At 42.6% G+C, this 15,809-nt stretch overlaps 2 protein-coding genes across 5 annotated transcripts in view; both read right to left on the bottom strand.

Moving 5' to 3' along the window:
- The window catches only part of zbtb45 (zinc finger and BTB domain containing 45), a 29,845-nt gene extending 28,760 nt beyond the window's left edge, over positions 1-1,085 (bottom strand). The window contains exon 1 of the mRNA XM_041786372.1: positions 866-1,085. The gene's annotated coding sequence lies outside the window, so the exon portion shown is untranslated. The remainder of the gene's footprint in view (positions 1-865) is intronic.
- Positions 1,086-6,570: 5,485 nt separating this feature from the next.
- Positions 6,571-15,809, bottom strand: part of LOC121508726 (hexokinase-1-like) — a 43,301-nt gene continuing 34,062 nt past the window's right edge. For 3 of the 4 annotated variants that reach the window (XM_041785766.1, XM_041785764.1, XM_041785768.1), the window contains 5 exons: positions 14,178-14,277; positions 11,087-11,270; positions 10,825-10,980; positions 10,191-10,424; positions 6,571-7,757 (listed from right to left, as the gene is read on the bottom strand). In XM_041785766.1, coding sequence (XP_041641700.1) covers positions 7,607-7,757; positions 10,191-10,424; positions 10,825-10,980; positions 11,087-11,270; positions 14,178-14,277 — 825 coding nt within the window. In that variant the 3' untranslated portion in view covers positions 6,571-7,606. Of the gene's footprint in view, positions 7,758-9,513; positions 9,641-10,190; positions 10,425-10,824; positions 10,981-11,086; positions 11,271-14,177; positions 14,278-15,809 lie in introns of those variants that run through there. The other variant, XM_041785767.1, reaches the window with a different exon arrangement.

The following is a 15,809-nucleotide window of genomic DNA, read 5'->3' as shown; positions in this document are numbered from 1 at the left end:
TCTTCTTATTACACCTTCTCATAATTTGGACTTTTTATCACACAGATTTTGATTTTCTATCTCCTAATTGTGACTTTCTCATCATTAGACTTTTGATCTCATTATTTTGACTTTATCCTGTAATTGTGACTTTTCTCATTCATGTATTAACTCAAAATTCTAAATCTTGAATCTCATAATTTTGACTTTTCTTCTCATAATTAAACTTTTACTCTCATAATTATAATTGAACCCAAAACTTCGACTTTCAATTTAATAATGTTGACCGCCTATCTAACTTTTAATGTAATTCAGACAGTGTTTAAATGTTTACCTGCAGTTTATAGATCTCTAAGAAAGGAAAAAATAATCAGATTCCTTTATTTATTATTCCAGGGTTCTTTTACAAGTTTTATAATTAGCTGGCAGAGACGTTGTCATATACAAACTGCTGGTTGTCTTATTAACCTGACAACAATCTTAAATTATATTACGCATTGTAAAAATAAGGGAAGCGTTTTCTTAATTAATAATTTCCAGGTAGTTGTAAAAAGCAAACAGGCTCATAAATTGGTGACATTTCAGCCTTCAACGTTATCCCGACACATCCCGCCGCCGCACATTCACCAGCGGCAGCAGTACCCCCCTCAAACATGGCGCCCGCTTCGACGCATGTCAGACGCCCGAATACGACAGGCCTATCTGCGTGTACATATCTATGGCTATGTTACTAGCTAGCTAGCGCAAATTCCCCGAGACAGAACTAGTAAAGTTAGCATGTCAGCTAGCTGGCTAACACCCTTTTTCTGTACAGAACGTACGAAACGTGACATCCACGTAGTTGCCCGTTAATGCCATTGCATGACGTTAAATCGTGCCAACATACCTGCCGTGAGCAGTGACAGTGGAGCGGGTTGAATTTTCAGGCAGATGGATGCAGCAGGAAGCCCTCAGTAAAATCAGCCAGCAGCCAGCCCGGTGAGAGCTGGACACAAATACACACTAGCAGACCCACATCTACATGCAGGGCTAGGCACAAAAGCGGGGATGTGGAGTTTCTCCGTCTTAACGCCAGCTAAACCATCAGCACGCAGTGCTTCTCTGCCGTTAATACGTACAGGCTCACACCCTTCAAAAAAGTAGGGCAAATACCTGCAGACGAGCTCACATAACAGCCAGACATCAGACACGATACATAGAATTATATGCAAATCCACACACCTGTAAACACCCACACTCTCACACCAGGAAACAAACCATGAGAAACGGAGCTTTTACTGGCAAACAAAGGCTGCTGTTTAACTCTGGCATACATTTGATAAAATATAATTTATTATCTTAAGATAAAAAGTACTATTACATGCATCATGATCAGGCTGGGCAACAAAACAGGTTTTTTAAAAGGTGGAGATATTTTCAAACAAAACACAGGGGAAAATAATGTGATTTATGCTACTATAGTTTATGTTGATTAAAAATGTATATCTCCCACTGGTGGATTAGGAGGGGCGTTATTAAAGTATCCTCTCTGATGCCTCTATTTGTAAATGTGTTGACCACATTAGACAAAGTGCCCTCTTTGTTGACAAAATTAGATAAAGTGCCCTCTTAGGTGCTCTCTTTGTTGAAAAAAACAGACAAAGTGCCCTCTTAGGTGCTCTCTTTGTTGACAAAATCAGACAATGTGCCCTCTTAGGTGCTCTCTTTGTTGAAAAAACCAGACAAAGTGCCCTCTTAGGTGCTCTCTTTGTTGACAAAATCAGACAAAGTGCCCTCTTAGGTGCTCTCTTTGTTGACAAAATCAGACAATGTGCCCTCTTAGGTGCTCTCTTTGTTGACAAAATCAGACAATGTGCCCTCTTAGGTGCTCTCTTTGTTGACAAAATCAGACAATGTGCCCTCTTAGGTGCTCTCTTTGTTGACAAAATCAGACAATGTGCCCTCTTAGGTGCTCTCTTTGTTGACAAAATCAGACATTGTGCCCTCTTAGGTGCTCTCTTTGTTGACAAAATCAGACAATGTGCCCTCTTAGGTGCTCTCTTTGTTGAAAAAACCAGACAAAGTGCCCTCTTAGGTGCTCTCTTTGTTGACAAAATCAGACAAAGTGCCCTCTTAGGTGCTCTCTTTGTTGACAAAATCAGACAATGTGCCCTCTTAGGTGCTCTCTTTGTTGACAAAATCAGACAATGTGCCCTCTTAGGTGCTCTCTTTGTTGACAAAATCAGACAATGTGCCCTCTTAGGTGCCCCCTATGTTGACAAAATCAGACATTGTGCCCTCTTAGGTGCTCTCTTTGTTGACAAAATCAGACATTGTGCCCTCTTAGGTGCTCTCTTTGTTGACAAAATCAGACATTGTGCCCTCTTAGGTGCTCTCTTTGTTGACAAAATCAGACATTGTGCCCTCTTAGGTGCTCTCTTTGTTGAAAAAACCAGACAAAGTGCCCTCTTAGGTGCTCTCTTTGTTGACAAAATCAGACAATGTGCCCTCTTAGGTGCTCTCTTTGTTGACAAAATCAGACAATGTGCCCTCTTAGGTGCTCTCTTTGTTGACAAAATCAGACAATGTGCCCTCTTAGGTGCCCCCTATGTTGACAAAATCAGACATTGTGCCCTCTTAGGTGCTCTCTTTGTTGACAAAATCAGACATTGTGCCCTCTTAGGTGCTCTCTTTGTTGACAAAATCAGACAATGTGCCCTCTTAGGTGCTCTCTTTGTTGACAAAATCAGACAATGTGCCCTCTTAGGTGCTCTCTTTGTTGACAAAATCAGACATTGTGCCCTCTTAGGTGCCCCCTATGTTGACAAAATCAGACATTGTGCCCTCTTAGGTGCTCTCTTTGTTGACAAAATCAGACAACATAATGATAACCGCCCATGGTACTGAACAAATACTTGTAGGTACTTAAAGCCTATAAAACAACAGTTCTCAACTGGATAGTTTTCAAGTCCCATCCTGCAGCTTTCTAAGAAATTGTGACACAACAAAAAATTCAACCACGCAAATTCCCAAAAAAATAGTTTGTGGGGCACAGATGACCTGGAAATTAGGTTGAGCCTGGTGTATGCAAGCAGTCTGAGCTCAAGTTGGACTTGTGGCTCCTTCCTCACATATCATTCCTGCTCTCTCCTACCTGTTTCTGACATTATCCATCATCCTTCTCTCTAATTACTTGTAAAGCCATAATAAGCTAATGAAACAACACAAATTGAATGTAGTAAAAAGGAAGTCGTAGAATATTAACTCTTGTTTGAGCTAAAGCTTTAAGGATTAAAAAAAGCAGATACTACAGCTTGTTTCATTGCAAGTTGCAGATTTAACTGCATATAACTTTTCTGTTGTTCTTTCAGCCAGGTCGTGGTTTTCTCCAAAAGAAGCCAACTCCCCGCAGGGTTCAGAACAATCTCTTGAAGGAGGTATTGTGGAGTTAAAGACGTCTCCTTGACAGTAATCCAGGTTATGTAACAGAGGTGGGGCCAGATCATTTGAAAATCTCGTATGCGACTAAACATGCCATGACACATATGTAGACTCCTCTCCAATCATACACAGACGTCCAAAAAGGATGGGACAAATGAAAGGAAAAACTGAAAGTGATGATTGAAAAAACTCTGATAGAATTATTTGACTGCAAAAAGCACAAAAACTATTTAAAATACTGAAAGTTATGGGATAATCCCCCCATCTCCCCAAACTGGAGAAGCTGGGACAGAATAAATGTGAGAGTGAATATTCTGTCAATAAAATGGTGTAATGAGGGTGTTTATTCATATAAAACCATGAAGAAGCTGCTGTTGAAAGATTTATAAGTTGGCAAGTGTTGATAATTACATGTTAAACTGTGTTAAAGGGCGCTCCTCTCTGCGCTGTAACTCTGTTCCAGGTTAAACGTCAGGGATGGTGGCAGCACGTCTCATGGCATCGACGCACAGAGGCTCCAGGATCCTCAAGACTGAAGACAGGGAGTAAGTGTGCTGTAGAACTGCATGGATGAGGAATACTTCATATTATAGATGCATGAGTAAATATTCACCTATGTTTGGTTAAACAGTCACACTGAGGTGGTCATGTGATCACGGTGGTCCGTGTAAAATGTACAGAAAACGATGATTTTCAAATCTCACTGCTGTTCATTGTTCTTCTTTTAATGAAGAAATGTCGTCAAGTTCTGATAAAACTGGCGCTTTAGCAGCATCCACACTAATCTCTTCCGCCATAATTGCAGCGGCCTCTTGTTGCTGCTTGCTTACACCCCGACTCTGCCTGAAAGTACTGCTCCTCGTCGCTGATTGGTACTGTCACTTTCTATCCGGGCCCAAACAGTTCAGATGGGAGCAATGAGAGATGGATTCACCAGTGAGAAACACGGAAACGGGTGTATCCATCTGCTTTACAAGGTTACCAGTCTCTTATATCAGTCTCAGAGGTCCCCGAAACATACCTGTGAAGTTTGTTGCTGTAAAAACACTCCAGTATTGATTTCTGCATGTCTAAAAACCCCTCTGTTTCAGCCCTGCTCAGAGCCAGCTGTTTTTGTGTCTGTGGCTTTAAACTTTAATGAGCTGTCTGACTCCGCCCCTGACTCCGCCCCTCTCAGGAAATGGATGTGACTTCCTCTCAGCTGGCAGCTGAGAGGAAGATTAGGAGAGGAGGACGGAACTTCCTCCATGCAGGGAGGACCAACCAAACCTGGGGGCGGGGCTAACTCCCCACATGACAGCATGAGGGTAAAACCTGAGAACGGCTTATTTCAGTACATATTTTCTGAAAGGTGAGGGGGTCTGATTCTTGGCGGGACTGTGGACAGGCCAGGGGTACATTTTTTTTTTTTGTTAAAAAAGCCTGAAAAATGTATTTTGCATAATATGTGACCTTTAAAGTGGCAACACCTTCTGGGATATAATTGCATTAGGTTCCCAGATCCTTGGCGTGTGTACACACTTTTTCTCTGGCACTTTTTCTCTTTTAATATGTGACATTTATTTAATGCAATGAGACATTAGTTTGCTGTTTATTACTTACGTTTTTAATGAAGGATTCGATGGGGCCGTAGGGTTAAACCTCTCTCTACTTTCCAGCATTGATAGTTTCTTTCCAGATGTTAGAGCTGCCCACGCCATAGGCACTAATGCAACCCCATACCATCAGAGATGCAGGCTTTAGACCTGAGCCAGGAGAACAAGCTGGATGCTCCCTCTCTTCTGTAGTCCATAGGACATGGTGTCTGTGGTTTCCTCTGACCACAGAACAGTTTTCCATGTTTCCTCAGTCCATGTTAAATGAGCTTTGGTCCAGAGAAGACGGACCACGGTGTTTCTGGATCCTGTTCACATATGGCTTCTTCTCTCCATGATCCAGCTTTAACTGTCATTGGTGGATGGCACGGCCAACTGTGTTGACAGACGACGATTTCTGGAATGTTCCTGAGCCCATGCAGTGATTTCACTACAGAATCATGTCTGTTTTTAATGCAGTGGCCCCTGAGGGCCCCTTCAGCCTTGTCCCTTGCTCTCAGAGATTTCTCCAGATTCTCAGAAACTTTTAATAATATTATGGGCTGTAGATGGAGGGAGATTCGGAGTGTTTGCAATTTTACGTTGATGAACATTTTTCTGAAATTGTTCCACAATCTTTAGACTCGGTTTTTCCCAGATTGGTGGATCTCAGTCAATCTTTACTTCTGAGAGACTCTGCCTCTCTAAAATGCTCCTTTTATATCCAGTCATGTTACTGTTTTGTTGCCAAGTCATCAAATTAGTTGAAAACTGCTCCAATTGTTTTCATTAGTGCAACTTACTTTTACCTTGCGATTGTTGAAAAATGCATGCTAAAGTGCCCTCTTGGGAGCCAAAACGTGTGCTAAAGTGCCCTCTTTAGGGCCAAAACACATGCTTAAGTGCCGTCTTGGTTGGCAAAACACACTAAACTGCCCCCTTGGCTGGTTAAAACATGACAAACTGCCCACTTGGGTTGCAAAAAGGCATGTTTAAGTACCCTCCTGATTGGCAAACACTCTAAACTGCTCTCTTGGGTGAAGAAAACACACTAAACTCCAGAAGACCATTAGGACCAAGAAATACTATGAAACATTACTGTTGCAGTGACTTTTATGTTGGGCCCTTTTTTGATCCATATTTAGCCAGAACTATATCTGACAGAACCAGTTTGGATTATCTGGTGCTAATATGGTGTTAAAATGCACTAGAATACAGGAAATGACATCTACTTCATTGAAAATGTTCTGGGGGAAGACCCCCAGACCCCCTAGGGATTTATTTATTTATTTATTTCTGTGTTCTTCACAGTCTAACGTTGAATCTACTCAGTTCTTGTGGATGCTGATCCTAACTACAAACTAACTTGAGTGGTCTGTCTATTTAGTCTGTTTTAAGGCTCTATAATGTGCCATTTGTAGAACATATAAACATGTCTAAAGTGCCCTCGAAAACACGCCAAACTTAGTGCCCTCATCAGTGGAGTGAACACGCTGTATGCGCCCATTTTTTCTTTTCGCCCCTGCCCTTGAAAAAGTCTGTGCACGCCACTGTCTGTTTCTACCTGATATTTTAAGAAAGTGACACCAGATTTGACTCCACAACAAAATATAATTTAATGAATTCACTTTTCACTGTGTCGATCACACATCTATATGATATAAAAAAGAAAGAAAAGAAAAGGATCCGTCGCTCTCCGCCGTCTTAATGTAAGGCATGCAGTCTCCACAGAGCTCTGGACATTGAAAGCTACAGGTCTTTACAGTAGGACACACTGACACGCAGCCACAAATACACACAAAAGCGCTCGTAGTATCCACTCCTTTCTGGGGCCCAATAAACATTTATTCTCTGCACATACAATGAGTAGAAGTGGGATTCACCACAACACCAAAAATATAGTAGTTCACAAACAGCAACAGGATACGCTAACACTTCCACTTCGGGCCTTTTCTACGCTCTCGGCTCTTCGGGAATAAATGGGATGGTGCTGCTGGAATACTTCATATGTGAGTTACACTGATAGTTACACAAAAGGGGTTAGTAGCCAAGCACATGGTGTGAGCGTGTTGCACAGAAATGAGGGTGATTTTAACAGCCGTGACTCTTGCATTCAACCCTATGCAGCGAGCCCTTTTTGGACTGGTTCTCTGGACCAGTGGCGTCTGTAAAAATGAGTTTCATGTCCTTCATTAAATGCTGCAGATGTAACCCGCGTATAAAAAGTGCCTGTCTATGTTGTGTCTGTGGTGCAAAATCCCAATGACCTCTGGGGTTCAAAGTGGCCTCAGTTATATAAATACAATTATATATTTGCCTCCATATAAAAATAAAATTAGCAATACACAAATATTGCACAGCTAAGGAGTTTAGTTTTATCAGATTATCGACAAGCTATCGAGGAAATGTACAAACACTGAAATAATAAACCCTCTGGTGCAGTATAAATAAATATTTAGTATTAGTTCACTATGCATGCAGCACGTCTCTGGCTGTGTAGGGGGGCAGGGGCCAAGTGGGGCAGAGGTGGAGTCACGGCTGCCAAGTGGGCGGGGGGTGGAGTCGGGCAGTGTGGTGGGTGAAGGTCACGGTGGAGCAGCAGGTAGTGTCTAGGACTGATGGGATGGAGCTCCTCAGTGCTGCTGCGCCTCCAGCTCTCTCTGACGGCAGCCTACGGCGGTGATGAGCGCCGCCCCCTTCCCGCTGCCGTCCTCCGACAGCAGGAAGTTCACATCACATTTGGGGGCGAGTTCCTTCACGGTTTGCTGGAAGATCCGTGAGAAGCTGGGGAGAGAGAGCAAAGGAAACTGGTCAGAGGATGGGAGGTTAAATGTGGCCTTTAGCCTGGTTCAGACTAAAGATTCGCAACCGTTTTAAAACAGAGCTGGCGACAGTTGCTGCTGCTCAAACGGGACTGTTGCAGCTCTTATCAGGACGTCTGATTATGAGGTTGTCTGCCATTCAGTTCAGCAAATTACACACAGCTGGTTTTAAGGCTTTGCAAGCTGATAAATGGGAAATGGAGGTCTCACTTTGAAAGGCTATAAATGCTAACAAATATCTGTTTAAAGCAGAACATTTAGTTTGAAAGGTATGGAGTCATTATTGTTGCAAAATCCAAAGTGTATTTCAGTGTTCTGTGATTATGACTCAAATCTTTTGTTGACCTTTCAAATTTCCTGCACTCATGCTAAAACCAGCTCCCTCTAATCAGGTTGATTCTACCTGCTTGTGAAACTGACGCTCTGATTTTCTCTGTGCACAAACGAAACTTCCTGTGTGTGCTAAAATCTTTCCCTGCACACACATGAAACTTGTCTAGGTGCACTTAAACTTCTCCTGTGTGCTCAGCAAGTATAGAGAGTATGCACTAACTTAATTTTCAGCGTGGATACGGCTGCTTAGCCAGGCTTAGTGGCAAAACATTCTGAAAAACTGCTGTCAGCTCATTGGAAATGGTGAAAACAGGAGAAAAACACACTAATATAAGGCAAAAGTAAGGATGTTTGGGCCCTACAGAGGTCCATACTGATTACTGAAAACATTATGTACTCTGTACACAAACTAAACGTTCTCAGCATGCGTTAAAACTTTCTCTGCATGCTCTAAATGTATTTTTGCTCAGAATATTTTGATGAACCAACCAATAGGAAACAGGTAGAGGATGGACCAATCACATTTGCTCTGCCCGTTGCTGTTCTCCAGGAGACATTTGCTTTGATCTCACGTAGAAAGTCCCAACATTCTATCGCACACAGAGCAAAAAAAACTATCCTAAAACTTTAACAGTGATGATCAAAATCTGTCAAAGATAGCAAAAACAAAGTGAATCCAGCAAAAAGCTGAATATTTTGTCTACTTTTTAAACTAAAATAAAGTCTGTAGGAGGAACTGAGGTGGAGTTCTAGGGTCATCTGAGATGATGTGTGTGTGTGTGTGTGTGTGTGTGTGTGTGTGTGTGTGTGTGTGTGACAGAATGTTGGGACTCTCTCAGTGAGAACAGCACAGCAACAAGAACTAACATGATTGGTCCATCCTCTACCTGGTTCCTATTGGTCGGTTCGTCAAAAAAGTGAGAGCAGAAATATGTTTCGAGTGCACAGGAGAAGTTCTGAGACACGGACAAAGTTTGGAATGCAAGCAGAGACACGCCAGGTGGATTTGTTTCACACATCCATCTGGAAAAGCTTCAATAGGAAACGTTTGAGAAAAGGCAGAGGCTTTGAAAAAAACTGGGTGTGATTGGGTGAATGTTCTGTCACATCTCTACGGGCCAATCAGAGCAACAAAACGTGACGTAGCCGCTATCGAGGTGCGCATGTGCAGCTACCGAGGAATAACGCAAAACATGGCGACCATAGACATGTCAGTACTCGACTTTGTGGTTTTTGAAAAGAAAACAACTCACTGCTGTTCTTTGTTCTTCTTTTAACGAAGAAATGTCATCAAGTTCTGATAAAACTGGTGCTTTAGCACCTCTCTTCCACCATAACTGCACCGGCCTCTTGCTGCTGCTTGTTTACGTCACAACTCTGCTGTGCCTGAAAGTACTGCCCCTCATCTCTGATTGGTCCTGTCACTTTTTAAGCGGGCCCAAACGGTTCAGACAGGAGCGTTGAGAGATGGATTCACCAGTGAGAAACAAGGGAATGGGTAATCCATCTGTTCTGCAAGGTTAGAGAAGGTTTGGTACACAGCAAACAGAAAAATACAAGAGTGGCAGTGCCACAAGCAGGAAGAGTCAACCTGAATGAGAAGAGAACGGCAGGAAATTTGACTGAGCAACTAAAGGATTGAGAGAGGAGAGAAAATCTAGAGAAACCATGAGAAAAAAGGAGACAGTTTAGACCCCATAGCAGATTTCATAAAAGTTTGAAGAAAAATCTGAACCCAAAATCAGTAAGTCCCAATCTCCAAATGTTAAACATGGCCCTTGACTTCTGCAACAATAATGACTCCATACATCTACCCATGTCGTTATTAAACAGTATGGAGTGAGGGTGTGGTTTGAAGCAGAGCTTTAGTGAGGGAGTGAGGACTGAATATTTAGCTTAGAAAAAAACATCCTGCTCTCTGGTATAAAAACTCAATATTTTTATAATTTGCTGTCTACATTTTTAGAGAGATTGATAAATGCTGATGTAACTTTTACTGCCCTGTTGAAACCTAATACAAACTGCCCCCCCTCCCCTGAACATGCCCCGTCCCGTGTCTTACTGTGGGTGCAGCTTGTAGAGTGTGCCGTCCACGCCCACGGTGATATCCAGGTGGTCTAATCCTCTGTTCTCACGGATCTTGTCCACCACAGCAGCCATTCCGGCTCCGCAGATCTGAGCCGCTCGGCGGGACACCGTGCCGCACACCTCCTTGACGATGATACTGTCATCGCAGGTGCTGTCGAGCCCCAGCTGCTGCAGGATCGCCCTGACCTGCAGCAGCGCCAGACGATCGCTGTGGAGAGGGAGGGGCAGGGGGAGGGAGAGCGTGTCAGAGGTCAGCCAACAGCAGGAGGGTCACCAGATACCTCACAGCTGTTCCCAGAGGCGAAGGTAGGCTTAAACAGCGTATCAACGCGAGTGGTCACACTGCAGCCCCCTACCACACTCACTTAGAGGTGTGTCAGCCCCAGACGCTGCTTTTATCAGACAAATGTTTTTTTTATGTACATTCAAACAAGGCTTTTCAGATAAAGGTTTAACCCTTCATTTGGACTCAGTGTGAAATAGTGTCATTATGCTGACATAAAAATAGTACCCCTATTCATTTAAAGATAAACCTTTAAATGACATGACAATAGAATATCTTTTCTTCACTGACATTAAAAAACTTGTCAAAAATCTGACCTACTCACCTCTCTATCTGTGACAGGAACTTGGTCTCAAAGATGCCTCTGGTCTTCAGCGTCTCTGAGATTTGTCCCCGGAACAGGAAGCCACGTTTGGTCAGATCGATCAAAATCTGCCTGACGATCTCTCCGAGGTACATACCGCTGCACATCTTCTCATATCTGGCATGAAAAGGTAAGAAAAACTTCAGCTAGCACCCCAAAACCACCATGTTTGTTCTGATTAGACCTGCAGAGTAGATGTAGATAAAACTAGGCTCATGCCCACCTTTGTTTGCCTTCATTGAGCGAGTTCTCATCCACGGCTTGGTCGTAGACCGTCCTAATGTCGTCCAGGCAGCCGTTGTCTCCAAACGCCCCCCACTCCATATTAACACACATACGCCCCTCGTTTCCCCCCACGATCTCGATGTTTTTCGTCTCCTCCATGTAGCAGGCGTTACTGCCCGTTCCTGCAAAGGCACAGCGTCACATAGGACTCAAAAAAACCTCAATACTAAGGTTCGGCAAGGCTTTCTCTTTTTTGTTTTTTATTTTTAGACTGTTTTTGGGGCTTTAGCCTTTACCTGATGGGACAGCTTTAGATTGCAAGGAAATATGTTACTGAAGCTCGAGGGAGGACATGCACAAAACAGCGCCAGATTTAGAATTTAAACTTGCAACCCGTGTGAGGAGGACTATGGCCTCTTTATATGGATGCCTGCTCTACTACCTGAGCTAAACCCCTAAATTCCACATACTCTGCCTGCAGCGCTTTAACTTTCTGGGGTCGGTTTGTTGAAGTTAAAGCTTTGGTTTTTTTTTTTTACAAAGGATGTGTGGTTTAATGTAGAGTCTCTGGTTTTTCACCTTTAAAAGTGAGCTTTTCTTTGCCAGTTGTAGCTCTGTGACGGCCTGGTGACCTGTAGCTTGTGCCTCAGGGTGGGAAAAAATTTGATAAAGTGGTGATTTACTATCAGGACTCCGTGCATTGTGTTGTATTTTGAAGTTGACCGGATCATTTGCATGTTTTTCTGGCAGTTTGGATTGATCTGCAAATGTACCAACAAACTAACACAGTCTGGCTACAACTGGTGCTGAAAATAGAACAAGAAATGCTGCAAGAGAGGCTGCACAGCAGCGCAGAGGTTAGCGCGTTTGCATCACAGCAGGAAGGCTCCCGGTCAGGGCCTTTCTGTGTGGAGTCTGCACATTTTCCACATGCATGTACTCCAGCTTCCTCCCATGCACGTTAGGTTAATTGGTGACTCTAAATTGCCCATAAGGGTGAGTGTTCCTGGTTATCTGTCTCTGCATGACAGCCATGTGATTAACTGGTGACCAGTCCAGGGTGAACCGTGCCTCTCGCTCAACGGGGTAAGTGGTGTAGAAAACGGATGAATAAATGGTAGAATTGTGTCTAAAAAAGGAGATTTCCTGCAGCGTGCCTTTCACATCCTGAACTCTGCACAGACAGAGTATTTGGAAATTATGAGTGAAGGTTTTTTCACACCTAGATCATTTGGAGAGGGGGATTTTACCCCTTGACCCGTTTCACTTGGACATACAGTGCTTAACAAATTCATTAGACCACCTGTCATATTTGTCCCATCCAGCATCATGAAGTGCTTTAATGCGGACTCTTTCATTTTCAGTCAGCTCTCCACGTTTTACCATTTTGAACAGGAATGAGGGATTTCAAACTGAATTCACCCAAATCTGAGCCGGCTCACTGGGCTTCTCTGAGAAGTCAGAAATGAATCAAGCATAACATTCAACCACTAAAACTCATTTTTCTGTTCAGGAATGACAGTAAATAACTATAATTTGACATATTAATCAAGAAATATTAATGTGCTTTACTATTTTGTCAGTTTTTTTGTAAATCTGTAAATGTGAAAATTCATGGATAACAATAATAATTCTATTTTAGCATTAAAAATATCATTTGGGTTAAAGAGCTTCTACAAATTGGTGTATTAACCATTGCAGAAACATGAAAAATGATTTTTGGTAATTACCAATGCTGTTAATTTAGGGCAGCTGTGGCAGAAACCTGACTTTGGTTAGGGTTAGGGTGGGCTAATACATTTGTTAAGCACTGTACATGAACACAACAGTTCCACACTGGTGCAGAACTAAACAAGTGAGTCCTATTTGGAAAAGGTGATATCAGCTGGGTCCATTGCAATGGTTCTTTGCCATGAGAGCACAATGCATTCAGCTATTTGAATAAATCACTGTGATCTCATCACCCTACAGGACCAATAGTAGTGACTGCAGTAGTCATAATATGGCTACAGGGGAATTTGAGTGACAAATAATGATAAAATACACAAAAAAATCAACATTAACTTGCATTTTAATACGGTCTTTGCACCACTTTTGGTGCTGACTGGTTTGCATTAAATTAACTGCAGGCTTATGCTCCTCACTGTTGCACCCTCAGATCCTCACATCAGTGCCCTACATGTACTGGTTCAACGACTCGTTCAGGTCCCAGAATTTAATGCAGCTTGTTTGACTCAGGAGAATTTGTCCTCCTGAGGTTTTGAGACCACCCAGAGTATTCATGATAGTCTCTGCATTTGGTTTTTAATTCTGATATCAAAAATAACTCATTAGGTATCATCATCAGTCTCAGCCTGTGTAGCTGGGTTCCTGCATTGCCTGGGTTCCTGTCGTTTTATGGTACTGATGTCTGTGTCTTGCCCGCATCCTGATGATGTTCATGATGTCTGAGTTGTGCAGTGTGGTTTCTTGTCTGCACTCTGATTGATATCTGTGATGTCTTAGTTTGCGTGGCATCAAATGATGTCTAGATTTTGATCTATATTGCTGATCTATATTGATGTTGATGAATTATTATCTCATCCATATTTTTGGTTCGTTTCTTTAAGTGTTTGGATTCTGCTGATGTTGTCTACATGTCACGTTCTGTCTTCTTGTATTTTGTCTGGGTTGTTGCTTTGTTTTTCTGCTTGCTTCTGCACATGTCAAAGCACTTTGTAAACCCATTTTTTAAAAGTGCTATACAAATAAAGTTATTATTATTATTATTATTATTATTATTATAGGTATGTTTAAATAGAAACTGAATGGCGAAAAGTAACACCAGATAACACGGTCACAAATTAAACCACAACACCAGAAGTCTTTGAAAGCCCCTCTTGTTTGTGTGCTGACTTTAAAACTAAACCTGACATTTAAGTAATGAATCATTTCATCATGTGATTCAGAAAAAAGTAAAGAAGCTCCCTCAGTCAGTTGTTTACATCAGTCAGAACTGAAGATTGTCTTCCATAGTCTGAGAAAGTATGGTAGCCAACAGTACAGGTCAAAACAACAGGAACATTTCTCTTTAAAAGCTTTTAGCTCACCGGCGATCAGCCCGACCTCACAGGTTGGTTCTTCGTATGCACAGGTCATCATCGTCCCCACGGTGTCGTTCACTATGGCAACCACATCCAGCTCAAACTCCTGTGAAAGCAGAAAGTAAATCACGGTTAGCTACACAATAACAGAGAACACCTGTGGTTATAGGTTATATCTGCCAAATCAAAAATCATGCTTTGTGTTATCATCCCAAAAGGCATGTAGAGATGAGATTTGATGAGAAATACTTTATTCTTATTACAATAAAAGAAATAAGTCCCTAACAGAGAAATGTCAATGCTGTTGTTAAAAGCTGTTGTTAATAAAATGGTTTAAATGCTTTTTTTTCCAGGTTTTCTCTTAACATGTCTTACATTTTAACAGTTGCTGTTTCATTTGATCCAAATCCCTCCTAACCATGTTGATAAAGCTCTCAGATTTGCTCCGAGAGATGGCTTTAGGAGGCAGCAGCACGGCTGACTTTCATTGCTTTCCGGGGTGAAAACGTCCCAAAAGGTTGTCCATTTAAATCAGGGATGGGCCATTTCGATTCGGAACCACATTGTTATAAAAGTAAGGGAACTCTCAGTTATAATAAGGCTGCTAAGGCCGTGGTCCTCAGTGGGAAAAGGGTGGAATGCCCTCTCCAGGTTGGGAATGGTATCCTACCCCAAGTGGAGGAGTTCAAGTGTCTCAGGGTCTTACACATGAGTGAGGGAAGAATAGAGCGGGAGATTGATAGACGGATCAGTGCGGCGTCAGCAGTGATGCGGTCTCTGCATCAGTCTGTCGTGGTGAGGAAAGCTGAGTCGTAAGTTGAGGCTCTCGATTTACCGGTCGATCTACGTTTCTGTTGTGACTGAAAGAACGAGATCATGGATACAGGCGGCTGAAATGAGTTTCCTCCGCAGGGTGTCTGGGCTCTCCCTTAGAGATAGGGTGAGAAGCCCGGCCATCCGGGAGGGACTCTGAGTAGAGCCGCTCCTCCTCCTGTTGAGAGGAGCCAGATGAGGTGGCTCGGGTATCTGGTCCAAATGCCTCCTGAACGCCTCCCTGGTGAGGTGTTCTGGGCAGGTCCCACCGGGAGGAGGACCCGGGGAAGACCCAGGACATGCTGGAGAGACTATGTCTCCCAGCTGTCCTGGGAACGCCTCGGGATCCCCCGGGAAGAGCTGGACGAAGTGGCCAAGGAGAGGGAAGTCGGGTGTTCCCTGCTTTAGGCTGCTGCCCCCGCAACCCGACCTCGGATAAACGGAGGAAGATGGATGGATATTTGAATTTATAAGACCAACATTTCAGAACTGAAAAACTCATGCTTACTAATGCAAATAATAATTAGTTAAAGATGGAATTTAATCAAATTTAAGCTACTTTACCAGTACGCTGAGTGATGTATTTACTGGTTATTATCGTATATTTTACTTACTTTTCTATTTTTTTCTCCAGTTAATTTAATAATACATATATAAGAATGCTTGCATTGACAATTCCAGCCAAATTAGAGTTACTGACTCATATAAAGAATAATAATAATCAAAGATTACGATAGAAGAATCACCACTGTTCTTGATTTAATGCATTTGCACATGATGTTGCACTAGTAATAACTCATGAAATCCTTCATGGTGGATTCGTCT

The sequence above is a fragment of the Cheilinus undulatus genome, linkage group 4 (assembly GCF_018320785.1).
Source record: "Cheilinus undulatus linkage group 4, ASM1832078v1, whole genome shotgun sequence".
In the NCBI taxonomy this organism is placed as follows: Eukaryota; Metazoa; Chordata; class Actinopteri; order Labriformes; family Labridae; genus Cheilinus; species Cheilinus undulatus.
This window is presented reverse-complemented; position numbering and strand designations above follow the sequence as displayed.